This window comes from Scomber japonicus, chromosome 1 (genome assembly GCF_027409825.1).
Source record: "Scomber japonicus isolate fScoJap1 chromosome 1, fScoJap1.pri, whole genome shotgun sequence".
NCBI lineage: Eukaryota > Metazoa > Chordata > Actinopteri > Scombriformes > Scombridae > Scomber > Scomber japonicus.
This window is the reverse complement of record NC_070578.1, coordinates 9743378-9761296: the sequence shown is the minus strand read 5'-3', so window position 1 is coordinate 9761296 and position 17919 is coordinate 9743378. Positions and strand designations below refer to the sequence as shown.

Sequence of the window (17919 nt, the reverse complement as noted above, 5' to 3'; positions counted from 1 at the left end):
TTTCATACATAAAAAACTGGAAAAATCAGGATTAACTGCACAGTTTAGATAAATAGTAATATCAATAAAATAATAAGCATAAAATAATAATAATAATAATATAAAATCACAATAATTAAAAATAATAAGAGTTAAGGTATTTTGGCCTTTTTTAAGAGTCTGGGGTTTGTGCTGCACTCAGATGATAAAGAAGGCTGTTTCACAAGTGAGCAGCATAGCAGGCCACCCGCATCTTATCACATTTAATATCTATGAAATATTGCCAATTTATGTACTTTTTTTGTTGACAGTGTGAGATGTGTTGTTTCAACATGTACTATACTGTTAGAATATTTTTTCCACTCCACATTCATCTTACTTAGTTTGTTTATGTTTCGGGCTGGTTATGTTACGCAGCTCCAGTACTAACTATTCCAGCTGTCCAGTCTTTCCTACACACACACTCAAAAATAGTCCTGTTATTTTATGCACAATGTTTTAATTACAGTGCAAACTTTCTCATTTTATCCATAAAAACTGCTCAAGTTAACCTGATCACATGTTCTCCCTTGTATCGAAACAGAGCTGCAAAACAAGTCCTGAAAGACATGGATAAAGTAGATTTGTGATTTTTTTTTTTAGCAAAAGCCACCAACATGTCAGATTTCCTCATGTGCATCAGTGTCATAAAACAGCTGGAGTAACTAAAAATATGCTGACAGTCAGTGGTGTGAACAGGCTGTCTGACAGGCAAGAACAAATTAGCATTGGGGCACTTGGAGTCACTTATAGTGCAAAGATGTCTGAACAGGCCCCTTTTAGACATAATGTATACTGGTTAAATACAGGTTTGAAAAGGTATACCTCAGCACTCAGGGGAAAAAAACACAAGGGCAAGGACTGTTCCCTTACTTAGATTACTAAGTTTTACTTGTTACTTGACTTCTTAAGTGTAGCTCTACAGGTGCTCATTACACCAAGACCTGCTTGTTTGTTCTAGCTGCTGAATCAGTGACTAATTTAAACCTGAGAGACCATGAGAACTTGGTGAGTTAGAAAAGCTGTTGTGCTGTGGGTACAGGTGGACCCTGAAAACCACCACTTTGTGTGTGTTATTCCTGCATAATAAAATATGGTACTCCGCATATTTCAAACTGTTGTGAATTTAGGCCCAATATCTGCTGATGAAAACTAACTTAATGCTGATATTAAGGAACAACTCATACTGATGAATCATCATATTCAGAGCAGCATTCAAAACCAATAAACTCTTTTCTCTGTCATGATATTTGCTGTGCAGTAATGATGATCTCAAAGAGCTGATGTACACTGAACTGCCACTAAAAGTAACCTCAATAAGATACTGTATTTGCTGCATTTAGACAAAATGTAGCCCTGCCTGACCTCTGATATGAGCTTTATCAGTGAGAATTTAAGTAAACTCATTTGCAGTTGTTTTTTTAAGATTGAGAGAAAAAAAACAAATATTTTATCAAGACAAACTTATGCTCGTAGTACTGATAATTTGGTGCCCTAATGTCATCTAAGTGTACTGGTATCCTAATGTGAAATAACAATAATCCACATACAGTAATGAGGTATTTCACTTGATACTTAAATCTTGTTGGATTATTAAAGGACACGCCAGAAAATGATTCATGTTTTATTTATTTTCTACAGGACCGTAAAAAAATATAAAAATATGATGTTAAAGACAGCTAACACATAGAAACAGTACTGACAGTTACAACCACAGCAGTTTTAAAGTAAGACAGAGATCAGTATGTGAGTGTGGGTGTGTGTGTGTGTTCAGGAGGGAACCCAGATGTTGCCGTGTGTGTCGGGAGCCTGGTTGTACGGGATGTTCCAGATCCAAGGCTGATCTGTCAACATAGAGAGAAGAGATGTCAGTAAAATTAGATGAATACCTTTATTTACTCTCAGAGAAAGAGACATGGCGTTACATTAAATGGAAAGGCAAAATCGGCTTGGGCTGAGAGCAGAAAAAAACAGTTGGAAACCAAATGTTCAGAGCAGTCTGAAGCCACGGGAGTAACTTCTACATACATTTACCACATTATTTAATACTTAGCTCCTTTAATATGAAGTGGTACCTCTTGGATCACATCATTCATTATTAGCATGCATTGATTTTAAATCATGCTAAAATTATCTTCTAAAAGTTTGAGAAAAAAAATGTACTAAGGTGTGTCTCAGTGACACTCAACCATCAAACTCTTGACTTGAGTATCAAACTAAAAACAACATGATGTAAAGTCCTTCAGTGTGGTTGTATTCCAGTTTCTCTGATAACAAAACTCTGGAGAACTGCAATGAAGTGCTACAGGAAAACTACTAACCCATTCAAAAGCTTTTCAATTATATGTGTATTTGCATGATCATTCAAATTGAACTAAATATAAATATGGAGACACCTTAGCTGAAGCCCAGGAGGGCCACAGCGCCCCCTATGTGTCATTACAAAACAAACAGCACTGCCTGATGCTGACAGTTTAGGTTTTATTGTTGTCTGCCTTAAATTAGGAAACTTTTTTTTTTTGTTTACACCCACTTTAAACTCATCGTATTGCTGATGTAGCTATGATGAGCTTGTCAAAATGAATCTTGTTTCTTTGTGTTGTTATGGTCACTTAAATACCACAGGAGGTCACTGTGACTGCACTATAGTCTTCAAAGGAGGTTTAACTGAAGTTTAAAACAACTATATATCCTGACAAGATTACACATATCTATAAAATCTGACATGGAGAAAGAAATTGCTAATAGAAATGAGTACAAACAGCATTATAACACAGATTATGTGGTGCTTTAGTCACATATACGATATGAAAGGCCCCGCTCTAAACTGAATCTGAGCTAGAGTCAAACACACACACATAGTCCTGTACCTTTAGAAGAGTAGTGTGCGGGGGGGAGGTCAAAGGGCACAGGAAAACCAGAGGAGGATGAGGAGGCAGGAAATGGATTTTTGTGAACAGGAAAGGTCTTCATGTTCTGTAAGGAGACAACCATCACACCAAATGCACAAACTCTGCAAAGTCATACAATTCAGTAACATTTAGAAACCATTAAGAACAACTTCTCTCATTTAACACACACACACACACACACAGTCCTTTTTCTTGCAGACGAAGAATATTATATGTTCATTGTGTGTGTGTGTGTGTGTGTGTGTGTGTGTGTGTGGTTCTTACAAAGGCAGACGGCAGGTAGAGGACTCCCAGCTCATATGATCGAACCATCACCTGAGTGTTGTTCTTTTCTAGTGCACCCCATGCTGCTTTAGACAGGTTGGCACTAAACACACACACAGACAGACAGACAGACAGACAGACAGACAGACAGACAGACAGACAGACAGAGGATAAGGAAAGGATCACTGTCAGCTGGGTGGAGAATCCTCAATCACCTGAATCACGACAAAACTGGTTTCTGGTTTCACATAAACTTCAATGGTACCATTTCTCAGATCAGTTATCACAGCAATTAATAAAATAATGTTAGATACTGTATAAATGAACAAATATGAAGCTAGCACACACACCTTGTGATGACGATCCAGGCCAGTTCAGTGAAATCTGGCGAAGCCCTCAGGTATGTCTTGATGTGTGGCATTGCATGAGTCCTGCCTGTCGAGTTCGCCTTCCAACGGCTACACACACAAACACACACACACACGTTAAGCTTGAAGAATAGAGGTTCAGTATAATCTTTACTAAGCTACAGTCATCCTGTTCATAGCTATCAAATATTAGTGGTCTACCTGCAAGACACTGTAGTGGAAAATTAAACAATAACAAAATTGTTGTAATCTGAAGGAGACATGCGTCAAAGGACAGAAGGATTAGTTGGCAATTGAAGTACCACCGTACCCTTACAGTAGAGCTGAGTTTGTTATGTGTAGAAGTGGACTTACTGGAAGTAGGAGTGGAGCCAGAGCTGTTTCTGAGCTGTCTGGATGCTGTAGGGAAGAGATCCCCCCGCTGGAGGACATAAGACGATGTACATCACAACCAAAGACATCCATTTAAAATCAGTCAGACACTCAAAGTAGAAAATTATGAGACTGATACACAACATTATAACAAGTTAATTTTTTAAATGTTTAAAAAAAAACATACTCACCAGGATAGCCTTCCAAACTAGTCCTCACATCATCTACTGATGGATATACCTGTAAAACATCGTCCCATTGGTTATTTGTTTTAGTAATACAAAGCACTCTAATCTTATTTTATATGTTATGTTTATATTTGACCAGAAAGATAAGTGATCAGTCAGCAGAAACTATTAACATGTTGTTTTTAGGCAATGAAATGTCCAATAAGGAAAGTGAGAAAGTGTAAAGATTTAACTTAAGATTATTCTGCCATAAACAACAGCAGTAGTATTAGAAGTAGTGGAAACCTTTATTTACATGCATTATTTTGTATGTCTTTCCCATAAAATCTGAAAGCTGCATCATATTATCAAGGGTCAACATAAGGTTTATGTTGGTGAAACGTACCAAGTGAACAGGGGGGTCTGGCCGAAGAGAGTTCTTCCCCAGTGTGGTCAGGGTGCGCTGAAACTCCGCCGCCAACCACTTGGTCTTATCCAGTCCCATGGAGCCGATGCTGGAGAACTGGCCGACCACAGGCCACCGTTCCTCACCGGGAATAGGCTCTGCGTGGTCATACAACAGCTAGGAATAAAATGAGAGGGAGGGGAAAGAGACCCCAGTAAGAGAGTAACCTGATGAAATGTAATGACACATGTAATTATGTAAAATTCATACTAAATGACAAAGAAGAAGAGGAGATGAGGAGAGCAGGAGAAAACAAGGAGAACCAACCTTCCTCAGCCTCAGGTGGCCCCAGCGTTCCATGTCTGCACCAACGTACCTCCCTGGGGTTGAGCCGACCAAATACACCCTGAAGACAGACACTAATATTAGTCTTATTTCAACAGAAGTCTGTATCACACATGCATGTATGTGTAACTTTACGTGCCTTGTCTCTGACAGGTCATGCTCTTTGATTCGTTGGATCCACTCTTCCAGCTCTGGTGCACGGTACGACATCAAGTATTCCAGCAGGTCCCTCTTAAAGAAGGTAGGCGACTCACCCGCACTCGTGCTGCTGCCTTTTGGTAACCGTGGGAACAGGGGGCTCATCCACATACTGGATTGGGGGGGAGGGAACCCAACAGATTACCATAACCAGTCCTTACATCAGGTTATCATACAACAGATATCAAACTACTGTTGCTCTTCTGTTAACGTTCAGCACGTTGGAGTTATAAAACACTTGGTTGGTTATATAAAAATACTTACCCTTGTGTTTTCTGGTACCAGTCAGCTCTGATGAGGTTGGAGGTGAGAATGATGACTCTGAAGCCTTCCTCATACCACAGCAACATCATCTTCCTGTACAAAGACACAGGACAGTTAACTACTGTATAGTAACAGTAAGAAATAGTACACTACAAGACTTTTAATATCTACTATATAAGACAATCATGCATAATGGTACACTCTGCAGTTAACAAAACCACTGTATCTGCTAGTCAGTAACTTAAATATTGAGTGAGGTTAAAGCCATTAAAAGTTAATATAGAGTGGTTAGTAATAAACACATTGTGACTTGTTTTAGCAGGAAGCACACAGGTATAATAAATAATATTATTCAGTTCAGTTAAGTGTTCCAGTAAGCCGTAACAGTAATAAGAACTGGCTCATCCACATGTAATGCACTCGTTATTAAGGTTATTGATTACACCTGTGTTTTCAAAATGTCTGCTATGAAAGGGTGATAGTGTGCTGATTAGTTTAGCCCCAATAATGCAGGAATACAATACAAAATGTTTAGTATGTAAAATAACTAGAATTATATTAGGGACTGACAACTATGGACACATCCTCTGCTGGAAATAAGGATTTCCTCTTTTAGACAAGAGTCCCATAGATAATTTCCGACTGAGCTCTACTAGTGTCAAGCCCATTATGTTTCAGTTAGAGACAACATCAGGAAAGCAATACCAGCAGACAGGAAACAAGAGAAACACTTACGTGTGGTGAGTTCCAAAAGCAATATCCAGTTTGGCCTGCCAGGGAAAGTCAAACTTTTTAGTCCCATTAAAACCATAATCCAGCATGAATATCCCACTTTGCACTTCAGAGTTTACAATACATAATATCAGCTGTAAATTATTTTATTTGAATAAAATAAAATTGCAGTGGTGAGTTTGAACCTGGCAGAATCGAACTTGAGGGTAGGGCTGAGCCTGCTGCACCAGTCGGGCCTTGGCCTCCCTCTTATCCCCATGGACAATCAGAACTGGAAGGTCCCTGAAAACACAACGCATATTTGACCGGATAATCCCCAGTATCATTACCTTCCTTAACTAATATGTGTAGTGTGTCACCTTGATTTAACATCTGGTTATTGTGGTGTGCGATGGGGATTTTTAGTGTCTCATTATTGATGAAAATGTTCTTTTTAAAACTTTTCCACCATGAGGAAACATAACTAAATGTTGGGAATAAAAAGGTATTTATATCACACTTGAACAAAATCATGTTAAAATCATTTAATTGAGCAATGCAAACATCCTCCAAAATATTAACACTGTCATTTTTTTAAATAACTATGTAAAATGTAAAGCAAGCTCCAGAAATGCTTACTTCAGTAAATAATACACTAGAGGTCGCTGTTTACTTCAATTACACAAAATGTCAAATTTCCTTTTGTGAATTTCTGGTTATCAGCAGTATCCTTTATCAATATAATAAAGGTGTGCTTATGATAATGTGATGATAGCAATGAAGAGACCTTACCTAAACTCTGGTGGGTACTGCTGAACCATCCAGGCAATATCAAAGCAGTAGTTGAACTGTGAAGGAAAAGAGTGTATTAATGGCAGACCAGAGTAAATTGATAAATATGTTAAAAAACAACATTTCAGTGTTTTATAGCAGAGGTGCAGCGCCTCTCCTGAAACCATGTCTGCTAACATCATGAAAAAACTATTATACTTTAAAAAAAAAAAAAAAAAAAAGAAAAGAAACAAACCTTCAAGGAAAAAGAACAGAGGTTATATTTAGATGAAGATTAATCAAGATCTGGGTGTCTTGCTACCTCAGTTTAACAATTTCCTGGCAGAGACCCTGCAGTTTGTGTGATTGCTCACCTGAACGGATTCTTTCAACGTCCCAAATAACGGAGACAAGATGTCTAGAAGAAAACACAAGTAATTGGATTGGATTACTGGATAGAACTGTTGTAAATGACTGATGATAAGAGAGGACTGGTATCTTTTTGGGCAGTGGTGGAATTGTCAAATCAGCAGCCAGGGTCAGAAATAAAGGAGACGAGGTCACTGGGGGATTAAAAGTAGGACCTTCAGGGGGGAGGTGGCTACTGAGATAAATAAGATAATTGGGGTGGATTTAGATTTCTCTTTTATTACTTTGTATAATAGTCCTACAGAAAGATAAATACTTATTGAAGATACTTTTGGCATGTAGTAGGAAAGCTATAACTAAGACATGGCTGCAACCAGATCCTCCAACATTGAACCAGTGGCGTGGGATCATTCAAGAAACTTACTGTATGGAGTGACTTACTTTTGTTTTAAGACTCTAGTTGGAGAAATGTACTGAACGCTGGAAAAAATGGATTGTGTATGCACCTTGAATAGTATGACATTAAACCATGATGTATGTGTAAAAGAATACTTTGATTTTAACTGTAACACCCATGATGATCTCATGTTCTTTGTATATGTAAAAATTAAATAAAAAGTTAAAAAAAAAAAAAGTAGGACCTTCATTTGACTGGAGGGTCTCTAAAGAGATCTCTCTGGTGCCCTTTGATAAAAATGAACTAAAATGACCCTAAGTATTAATAGAAGGTAGTGATCTTTGCTAGTTCATCCTCTTTTTGTCCCTTAAATGCCAAACCAAACTTTCTGCACCAAACCTAATTAAACTGAACTCCTCTCACCTCTGATGTGCAGAGCTCCGTTGTTATACTTCCTGTCCAGGCCGGTGACTTTGTTGAGGTAGAACCTGTATGTGTCATTCAGGCAAGGAACACTGGATTCAAAGAAGTCCTCGGGCTCATCGATATAGTAGAAGCGGCCGTGGGGGCTGGGAGGACGCTCATTCTCCACCTTCGCTTTCTTAGCTTTGGGGCTTGGAGGCTGCCTCTTTGGTGACACTTTACTGACACTCTTCCCATTGACTGCATCATCATCATCATCATCACTATCTGAGAGGGCCCAGCCTGATCCATCTGAAACATCCTTTTTACGCTTTCCAGCCAACGAAGGACTGGACTCGTACTTTACTGGATTCAACTGGTTTACTGCAGCTAATTGTCTGGCCTCAGAGCCAATGAGAAGCGAGGATACAGGAGCTGGTTCTGGTTTCACCTCCACACTGGTTGTTGCTGGTTCCAGTTTGGGGGAGGGGTGAGAGTTAGAACAGTGGGAGCTGTCAGGTACTCGGTGGGACTTTGACACAGTAGTCCCAGAAGGAGGAAGAACCTCATCATCGTCATCATCACTGCTGGATATGGTCCACTTGCCATGTTGACTATCCTGAGACATGCCTGGTAAGAGATACAGCAGGATGGTAGTGGGTTATGTTCCCTAACATGTAAAAGACCACATACACTACATTTATATCTTTGAATTTACAAGACAAATAAGCTTTGAGCCAACTTATTCTATAGAAACAGGGTGGAAGTTTCAGGAACAACTTCAACTACTTCCAAGGTGCATGGAAAAGGAAAAAAATCTGAATTGAATCAAATCTCCAACAACACTTGTAGTATACGAGAACTTTATTAACAGACCAACACGTTTCAGCTTGTGGCCTTCATCAGAGTCATCGGGACATCTGGAGGTGTGGTACATCAATAAAAAAAGAAATAGTGTATTTTAAGAAAGCTGAAACACTTTGGTCTTTTAATAAAGTTCTTCTATAGGCTACTACAAATGCTGCTGGCATGGGCGATTTTAGACAGGGGCCAGGGTGGGCCAGGGCCCCTGTAGAATTGGTCCTGGCCCCCGCGCCGAGCAGCCATTTCAGCCAGCTGAATGAATATGTTCTAATGCAAGATGAGGTTTTCAGCTTTTAATTCAATTAATTACATGCTTTGTATGTGCTTCAGATGCTGAAGCAGGTGTTTTTGCAGGTATTTTAGGCAACACTGGGTTTAGAAAAAGGCCGATATTTGGCAAAAGTAGGTCGAAGAATATAAGGTACATGGGCCCCCCCCCCCCCCCCTCAAAACATGTTGGCCCCTCTCTGGCCCCCCTGGTAATTTTGGTCTAGAATCGCCACTGCTGGAGCTTTGACTTTTCAGCCAACTTATTCTACCAATCTGATGGTGATCTTAGACTGTTTATAACTACATTCGTTAATGAGATGTCAATGAAGATGCTGGAGGATGTTTGAGGTTGAGGAACTCAAACTGAAGAGTGAGAACTTCTGTATGTAAGCATGACTGAAATACACCAATCGAAATAACATCGGGGATTCATTAAGTTGAATTTTTGTTTTGGTTGGTTTGTTTGTTTTTATTGGTGGTGTTCAACAGTGTAGCGCAAATGTTGAAATATTACACGTGAAAACCTGTTAACAAGGTATGCATGCAGGCGTGCAAAAATAACAATAATACTTAGGAGAAACACGCGTATTTATAAATGGTCAAAATATGGAACTATGCAGCAGCACATGCACATTTCCGACGAAAATATCCAAGTTCTGCAATGAGTAAGAGACAAATGACTGATTTCATTAGAGCTTGTAGAGCTTGACGTTTGCATTACCAGCCAGAGAGGAGAGCAGCAGCAGCAGCAGCGATGATGTGAATGCAAAGTCTCTGATTTGTTTTTAATCCACCGTTCAGCAAACTCCATACAATATTCGCATGTAACAAACTAGAGTGCAGGACGTGCTCATGGTTTATACGTCCGAGTTGAAACTCCCGGTTTTTTGTTCCGCCGTGTGGACGCTATACGAGACGCTGCTCGTATGTATCAAGACAGTAAAATACATCCTTAAAATATGACAAACATATTTAATAATGTGATACATCCTATAAGCTCCGAATTCATACAAATATATTATGGGAAGAAGTCTCTTAGCTGTTACGGCTAACAACTCTCAGCAGTGTGTGTTTACAAAATGCCAGAATAGCTACTCAAGATTCAAGATATATTTTATCATAGTTTCAGTATAGAAATGACGATGAGTTTGCATCATGATTTGCATACATCGAATGAAACGAAATACTGTTTCTCACCAGCTCAGTGCAATAAAAATAGTAATAAATACTAAAAATGATCTTACTTTATTGAAAAGTTAATTATTTTTATATCAACATAGATACCCTCTAGCACTAGCAATTTCTAATATGGTTTTTAGAGAGAGTTTAATTGTTATGTTAAAATCATTAAAATTACAAATGCTCCTCCCTCATTAAACAGTCCTCAATATACCAATATTTGAAAAGAAAAATGTGTAAAATTCGGTGGTATGTAAGCGGTGAGATTGCAGATTGCAGCCAACTGAATACTGCCCCTCTCCTCTCAACTCAAAAAATGCGAAAGGCCCTCTCTAGAGCCAGTGCTTGGTTTGTCCTTTCTGGGCTACTATAGAAACATGGCATTGGAACATGGCAGGCTCTATGGAAGAGGACCCACTCCCTGTGTAGATATTAAGGCTCATTCTAAGCTAACGAAAACATAATTCACATGTTCAGGTGATTCCCTAATCCAAACATACTTGCCACTAAATTCTACAAACTGCACCTTTAACTGCTGAACACAAGATATCTCTACTGCACTGTTGAGTAATTTCTCAGTGTTTGTGTACTGGAGGCTTCAACTTTCCACATCACACTGTGTAAGTTGCATGCTGGACCAAGATTGGATCCAAACTAGTTGTGATGTCACAAATCCTGCTGGTAGGCTCACTCCTTAAATTGAGAGACTCTCCAAGAAAAAAGAAAGTTTTCCTCCTTCAGCAGATGAAAGTGAAAACATCTTTCGAGTGTCGAACTCTGCAGTGAAGCACAATCATCCAAATGAATGAACAAGAACAAAAAAACACATTATTAAATTTAATTCAACTGGTAACGACAGTTATAATTACAACACTGAAGTTTAGCCTTCCTTTAGTAATTTTTATTTTTTAATATGTAAATATTTTGTAAATATATATTGATGAATATAATTTCATCTAAAAACTTCATTCCTATTGTCATTAGCTACTAGGTTTTAATGGAAAAAATGAATATTCTATACGTTTTTGATATTATATATTTGATAAGCTTCACAATCTTATTGTTATGATTTATAAATCTTCACATAGTATTTTGGCTGTATCATTTATGTATAGATAGATATATAGTAACGTTTACATATTCTGGTGAAATAATATTTTACGGTTAAGCCAAAACTACTTTATGGTTATGAGACTGATTCATTGATCAAATTGAAAAATTAATTCAGGGTTTAATGTTTCCTCCGGATATTACAGATTTTTCGTTATGGAGGCAGTGACCATTATGAAAGGCTTTACTTTAACTTTTATATCTGATGGTAGGCTATAACTGAATAAAGGTAAGAAATTTGGTACTTAATTAAATATATAAATAAGTGATGCAGTAATGTATAGATATACATTATTCAGCTTAAACTGACGACCATATAAAATGTTTAAAAAAACATGTCCCACCCTTGTTCATCAATAATGGCCAGACATAACAAACCATGTTTAAAAAGTAGGTTTGTCTGTAGAGTCCTCCCTTCAGAGGTTTGTTTAGGCCTAACAGTGTGGACCCCAACCCATAATCCTCTGCAGTCATACCTGTTGAGGAGAGTATAAAGACCCTGGACTGACCTGAGTCAGACATCAAGCTTCAAGGAGTCTCTCCACAGCAGCTCTCCACAGAAGCTCCACAGACACCAGACCCACGTTGAAGATGAGTCCCTCTGTCAGCCTGCTGCTGCTGCTGCTGCTCGGCCTCTCTCAGGCGAATTCTATCGAGGAGGAAGACATCGAAGACGAGGTGAATGATGACACTGTTGACATCGGCACCAGAATTCTGATGTCCAACAACGCCACCGATGAGATACTGCTGGAAGGAGACCTGCTGGCTCCCAAAACCAGAAACGCCATACGATGCTGGTCCCAGAGCTGCATGTGGAGGAAGGCCCGTAATGGCCAGGTGGTGGTCCCTTTCGCTATCAGTGGTCAGTTCAGCAGCTATGAGAGGCAGACAATCGAGAGAGCCATGAGAGGCTTCCACAGCAGTACCTGCATCCGCTTTGTCCCCCGTGGGAGAGAGCGTGACTTCCTCAGCATCGAGAGCAGAGGTGGATGCTTCTCAGCTCTGGGCAGATCAGGAGGCATGCAGGTGCTCTCTATCAACAAGCAGGGCTGCATGTACCACGGCATCATCCAGCACGAGATTATCCACGCTCTGGGCTTCCAGCACGAGCAGACCAGGAGCGACCGTGATGGCTACGTCAAGATCAACTGGCAGAACATGAACCGAGCCATGGCATACAACTTCCACAAGCAGAACACCAACAACCTGAACACTCCTTACGACTACTCCTCCATCATGCACTATGGAAGAACAGCCTTCTCCATCAACGGCAGGGACACCATCACCCCCATCCCCAACGCCAACACCCGGATCGGTCAGAGGCGAGGCATGTCAGGCTGGGACGTCAAAAGGATCAACCTGCTCTACAGATGCTAACAACACTGCTGACCTGCTGACCCCTTCACAGCCAAAGATATTATTTAGGAAAACAAAAGCTATTATGACCTTTCAGTTCTTGTTACCAAATTCTTTCAATACATTCAGATAGTAGAGCGCAAGATGACGTCTAAAAGTTGTCTAAAATGTCTTTAATAAAATCAGTGAAAAATGTCTAATTATTGTTGTCTTATTTTGTCACATTATATGGAGAATTATGTTATTTTACCAATTATTACATAATATAGGAAAAGGATTTTCCTGATACTTTCATTTTCCCATCTCTAAGCTAAGTACATTAACCCTTACATACTGTTCATATTGTGACTAATAATTAGTCTCTACACCATTCACATTCATAAATTCCCCATCAGTCATTAATAAATGTTTGATTAATATCAATTTAGTTCTTTTTGATTAATCTTGTGGGAAAAAAGACATTGACAATCACTATTTTATAATCCAGGAGATCATTTTATAGAATATGATGAATACAGCAAACCTGTTTGAATGCTGATTTGGGATTTGTTTAATAACCCAGATTAAACTACTACATTTGCATCTATAAAATCAGCTGCTTAAACAAAAAAGCATTTTATTTCCAATTGTGTATACTGTGGGTCACATTAGGAAAAGTCTATCTAAATTTGATTTTAACTGCTCTCATATGGTAAAAAAAAAGGAAAAAAAAGGAGGATGGTCAAATTTAACTCTGAACAATATGTAAGGGTTGTATGTTAATATCAATATCAATACAACCACATTTGAATTTGTCACACAGTGCAGGATAGCCTGACAAGATAACACATGACAGGATAAGGCTCAGACTCTGGATGAATTCATCAGATTAAGTAATGAAGCATCATGAATTATATTGAGCACTATTCTAACATAGTTACTCTCTGCCATAAACCTTGTGCTTGATAATTCAAGCATTTTTTAACTACATTTTACATGATATCATGTCAAAGTTGACATTTTGTCAGACTGAGTTTACATTGACTGAACAAAACTGACTTGACTTGAATTGAAAATGTTAAGCATTGAGACTATTTTTACATAAATGCGTTCAAGACTCTTTTAAGAGTTGTTTTGTTTTAATTTTATTTATGCCTTTTTAAATTCTCTCTCAACTCAAAAATGCCCCCGTAGTCCTTAGTGCGTGCCTCTTTGTTTCAATATTTGTGGTTTGGTTTACTGTCCTTGTTTTGTTTTAGTCAAGTCCAATAGTGTGGTTTCTCCCTTTAACTCAAAGTCTGATCCACCACACTCTTTAAACAAAGTGAACATTCATATTTGTTCAAGTCCAACTTTACAGCATCTGTGCTGACTCGATAGCCACCATTACATGGTGCAATTAAATCAGGTTACACCACATATACACTTCTTAATTCTTTGGGCAACATAAATCCACAAACTTTCACTTCAAGTTAATTTCAGAAGTTTAAGACACTGACACTCATTTCAAATCATTCAACATGTCACATAGGGGATGTTAATGAACCCAAAGTATGTTTGCTTTAAACCTAAAGTTGAGGATTCACTCAACTTTAACTCTGAAAATGTAATTAAGCGTTTCTCTGCAATGAACTGACTCATAAGCATCCCACCAACAGAAATAATGTAATTGAAAATATTTGTCAGCTGTTCAGAGCCCCAGCATTGGATATGACACTATTACATGTATACAGTCACAACATAAATGTGAACTGCTCACAGCATGATGATTGTCCTTTCTTCAAGTGCTACCATGTGCGGTGTCACACACACATCAAATAACAATGTAAAGTCTAGGGGCCGAACGGGAACCAAGCCCCCAGGAAGAGCGCCAGGCTTTGAAGCTAATATGACATAGCGGCTGAACTATGTAATTACATCACATAATGCTATTGGGTCCAAAAGACTTTTTGCCATGGACTGACATTGTGAAAGAGATGTCTGTAAATCAGCAGATATATTTTTCTGGTAAGAAATAAGGTATTTAATTAAACATACAAAATAAAACTCGCAACAACATAAAAATATACATTGGTCAGCTTAAACTGGCGACCATATATAATGTTTAGAAAAAACATGTCCCAGTCCCACCCTTGTTCATCAATAATGGCCAGACATAACAAACCATGTTTAAAAAGTAGGTTTGTCTGTGGAGTCCTCCCTTCAGAGGTTTGTTTAGGCCTAACAGTGTGGACCCCAACCCATAATTCTCTGCAGACACACCTGTGGAGGAGAGTATAAAGACCCTGGACTGACCTGAGTCAGACATCAAGCTTCAAGGAGTCTCTCCACAGCAGCTCTCCACAGAAGCTCCACAGACACCAGACCCACGATGAAGATGAGTCCCTCTGTCAGCCTGCTGCTGCTGCTGCTGCTCGGCCTCTCTCAGGCAAATCCTATCCAGGAGGAAATCAGTGGAGAAGGTCCTCTCCAGGAGGAAGACATCGAAGACGAGGTGAATGATGACACTGTTGACATCGGCACCAGAATTCTGATGTCCAACAACGCCACCGATGAGACACTGCTGGAAGGAGACCTGCTGGCTCCCAAAACCAGAAACGCCATACGATGCTGGTCCCAGAGCTGCATGTGGAGGAAGGCCCGTAATGGCCAGGTGGTGGTCCCTTTCGCTATCAGTGGTCAGTTCAGCAGCTATGAGAGGCAGACAATCGAGAGAGCCATGAGAGGCTTCCACAGCAGTACCTGCATCCGCTTTGTCCCCCGTGGGAGGGAGCGCGACTTCCTCAGCATCGAGAGCAGAGGTGGATGCTTCTCAGCTCTGGGCAGATCAGGAGGCATGCAGGTGCTCTCTATCAACAAGCAGGGCTGCATGTACCACGGTATCATCCAGCACGAGATTATCCACGCTCTGGGCTTCCAGCACGAGCAGACCAGGAGCGACCGTGATGGCTACGTCAAGATCAACTGGCAGAACATGAACCGAGCCATGGCCTACAACTTCCACAAGCAGAACACCAACAACCTGAACACTCCTTACGACTACTCCTCCATCATGCACTATGGAAGAACAGCCTTCTCCATCAACGGCAGGGACACCATCACCCCCATCCCCAACGCCAACACCCGGATCGGTCAGAGGCGAGGCATGTCAGGCTGGGACGTCAAAAGGATCAACCTGCTCTACAGATGCTAACAACACTGCTGACCTGCTGACCCCTTCACAGCCAAAGATATTATTTAGGAAAACAAAAGCTATTATGACCTTTCAGTTCTTGTTACCAAATTATTTCAATATATTCAGATAGTAGAGCGCAAGATGAAGTCTAAAAGTTGTCTAAAATGTCTTTAATAAAATCAGTGAAAAATGTCTAATTATTGTTGTCTTATTTTGTCACATTAAATGGAGAATTATGTTATTTTACCAATTATTACATAATATAGGAAAAGGATTTTCCTGACACTTTCAATTTCCCATCTCTAAGCTAAGTACCTTAACCCTTACATACTGTTCATATTGTGACTCATAATTAGTCTCTACACCATTCACATTCATAAATTCCCCATCAGTCATTAATAAATGTTTGATTAATATCAATTTAGTTCTTTTTGATTAATGTTGTGGGGAAAAAAGACATTGACAATCACTATTTTATAATCCAGGAGATCATTTTATAGAATATGATGAATACAGCAAACATGTTTGAATGCTGATTTGGGATTTGTTTGATAACACAGATTAAACTACTACATTTGCATCTATAAAATCAGCTGCTTAAACAAAAAAGCACTTTATTTCCATTTTTGTATACTGTGGGTCACATTAGGAAAAGTCTATCTAAATTTGATTTTAACTGCTCTCATATGGTAAAAAATAAATAAATGAAAAATAAAAGAAAGAAAAAAGGAGGATGGTCAATTTTGACCCTGAACAATATGCAAGGGTTGAATGTTAATATCAATATCAATTCAACCACATTCGAATTTGTCACACAGTGCAGGATAGCCTGACAAGAAAACACATGACAGGATAAGGCTCAGACTCTGGATGAATTCATCAGATTAAGTAATGCAGCATCATGAATTATATTGAGCACTATTCTAACATAGTTACTCTCTGCCATAAACCTTGTGCTTGATAATTCAAGCATTTTTTAACTACATTTTACATGATATCATGTCAAAGTTGACATTTTGTCAGACTGAGTTTACATTGACTGAACCAAACTGACTTGACTTGAATTGAAAATGTTAAGCATTGAGACTATTTTTACATAAATGCATTCAAGACTCTTTTAAGAGTTGTTTTGTTTTAGTTTTATTTATGCCTTTTTAAAGTCTCTCTCAACTCAAAAATGCCCCCATAGTCCCTAGTGTGTGTCTATTTGTTTCAATATTTGTGGTTTGGTTTACTGTCCTTGTTTTGTTTTAGTCAAGTCCAATAGTGTGGTTTCTCCCTTTAACTCAAAGTCTGATCCACCACACTCTTTAAACAAAGTGAACATTCATATTTGTTCAAGTACAACTTTACAGCATCTGTGCTGACTCAATAGCCACCATTACATGGTGCAATTAAATCAGGTTACACCATACATACACTTTTTAATTCTTTGGGCAACATAAATCCACAAACATTCACTTCAAGCTAATTTCAGAAGTTTAAGACACTGACACTCATTTCAAATCATTCAACATGTCACATAGGGGATGTTAATGAACCCAAAGTATGTTTGCTTTAAACCTAAAGTTGAGGATTCACTCAACTTTAACTCTGAAAATGTAATTACGCATTTCTCTGCAATGAACTGACTCATAAGCATCCCACCAACAGAAATAATGTAATTGAAAATATTTGTCAGCTGTTCAGAGCCCCCGCATTGGATATGACACTATTACATGTAAACAGTCACACCATAAATGTGAACTGCTCACAGCATGACAATTGTCCTTTCTTCAAGTGCTACCATGTGCGGTGTCACACACACATCAAATAACAATGTAAAGTCTAGGGGCCGGTCGGGAACCAAGCCCCCAAGAAGAGCGCCAGGCTTTGAAGCTAATATGACATAGCGGCGAACTATGTAATTACATTACATAATGCTATTGGGTCCAAAAGACTTTTTGCTATGAACTGACATTGTGAAAGAGATGTCTGTAAATCAGCAGATACATTTTTCTGATAAGAAATAAGGTATTTAAT

General features: G+C 38.9%; 3 protein-coding genes across 3 annotated transcripts; 2 read left to right on the top strand and 1 right to left on the bottom strand.

Moving 5' to 3' along the window:
- Positions 1–1635: 1635 nt before the first annotated feature.
- On the bottom strand, positions 1636–9921 carry tdp1 (tyrosyl-DNA phosphodiesterase 1). Its single transcript, XM_053317942.1, has 16 exons — positions 9820–9921; positions 7986–8594; positions 7171–7214; positions 6818–6873; positions 6232–6328; positions 6050–6084; positions 5315–5407; positions 4992–5162; positions 4835–4913; positions 4508–4684; positions 4126–4174; positions 3917–3983; positions 3545–3652; positions 3195–3297; positions 2889–2994; positions 1636–1862 (listed from the first exon to the last, which is right to left on the bottom strand). Exons 2-16 carry the CDS (start codon positions 8590–8592, stop codon positions 1789–1791), a joined length of 1866 nt encoding a protein of 621 aa, XP_053173917.1. The 5' UTR covers positions 8593–8594; positions 9820–9921; the 3' UTR covers positions 1636–1788.
- A 2057-nt stretch (positions 9922–11978) lies between these two features.
- LOC128380597 (high choriolytic enzyme 1-like) lies at positions 11979–12764 on the top strand. The gene has a single exon (XM_053340502.1). It carries the CDS (start codon positions 11979–11981, stop codon positions 12762–12764), a length of 786 nt encoding a protein of 261 aa, XP_053196477.1.
- A 2329-nt stretch (positions 12765–15093) lies between these two features.
- Positions 15094–15915, top strand: LOC128380893 (high choriolytic enzyme 1-like). The gene has a single exon (XM_053340809.1). It carries the CDS (start codon positions 15094–15096, stop codon positions 15913–15915), a length of 822 nt encoding a protein of 273 aa, XP_053196784.1.
- Positions 15916–17919: the final 2004 nt, after the last annotated feature.

Coding starts and splice junctions, on each gene's coding strand:
- tdp1 (XM_053317942.1), bottom strand. CDS start 8,592: ATGTCTCAGGATAGTCAACATGGCAAGTGGACCATATCCAGCAGTGAT. Junction 5,408..6,049: donor GCTTTTGGAACTCACCACAC/GTAAGTGTTTCT, acceptor GTCTTTGTACAG/GAAGATGATGTTGCTGTGGT. Junction 2,995..3,194: donor TCTACCTGCCGTCTGCCTTT/GTAAGAACCACA, acceptor GTCTCCTTACAG/AACATGAAGACCTTTCCTGT.
- LOC128380597 (XM_053340502.1), top strand. CDS start 11,979: ATGAGTCCCTCTGTCAGCCTGCTGCTGCTGCTGCTGCTCGGCCTCTCT.
- LOC128380893 (XM_053340809.1), top strand. CDS start 15,094: ATGAAGATGAGTCCCTCTGTCAGCCTGCTGCTGCTGCTGCTGCTCGGC.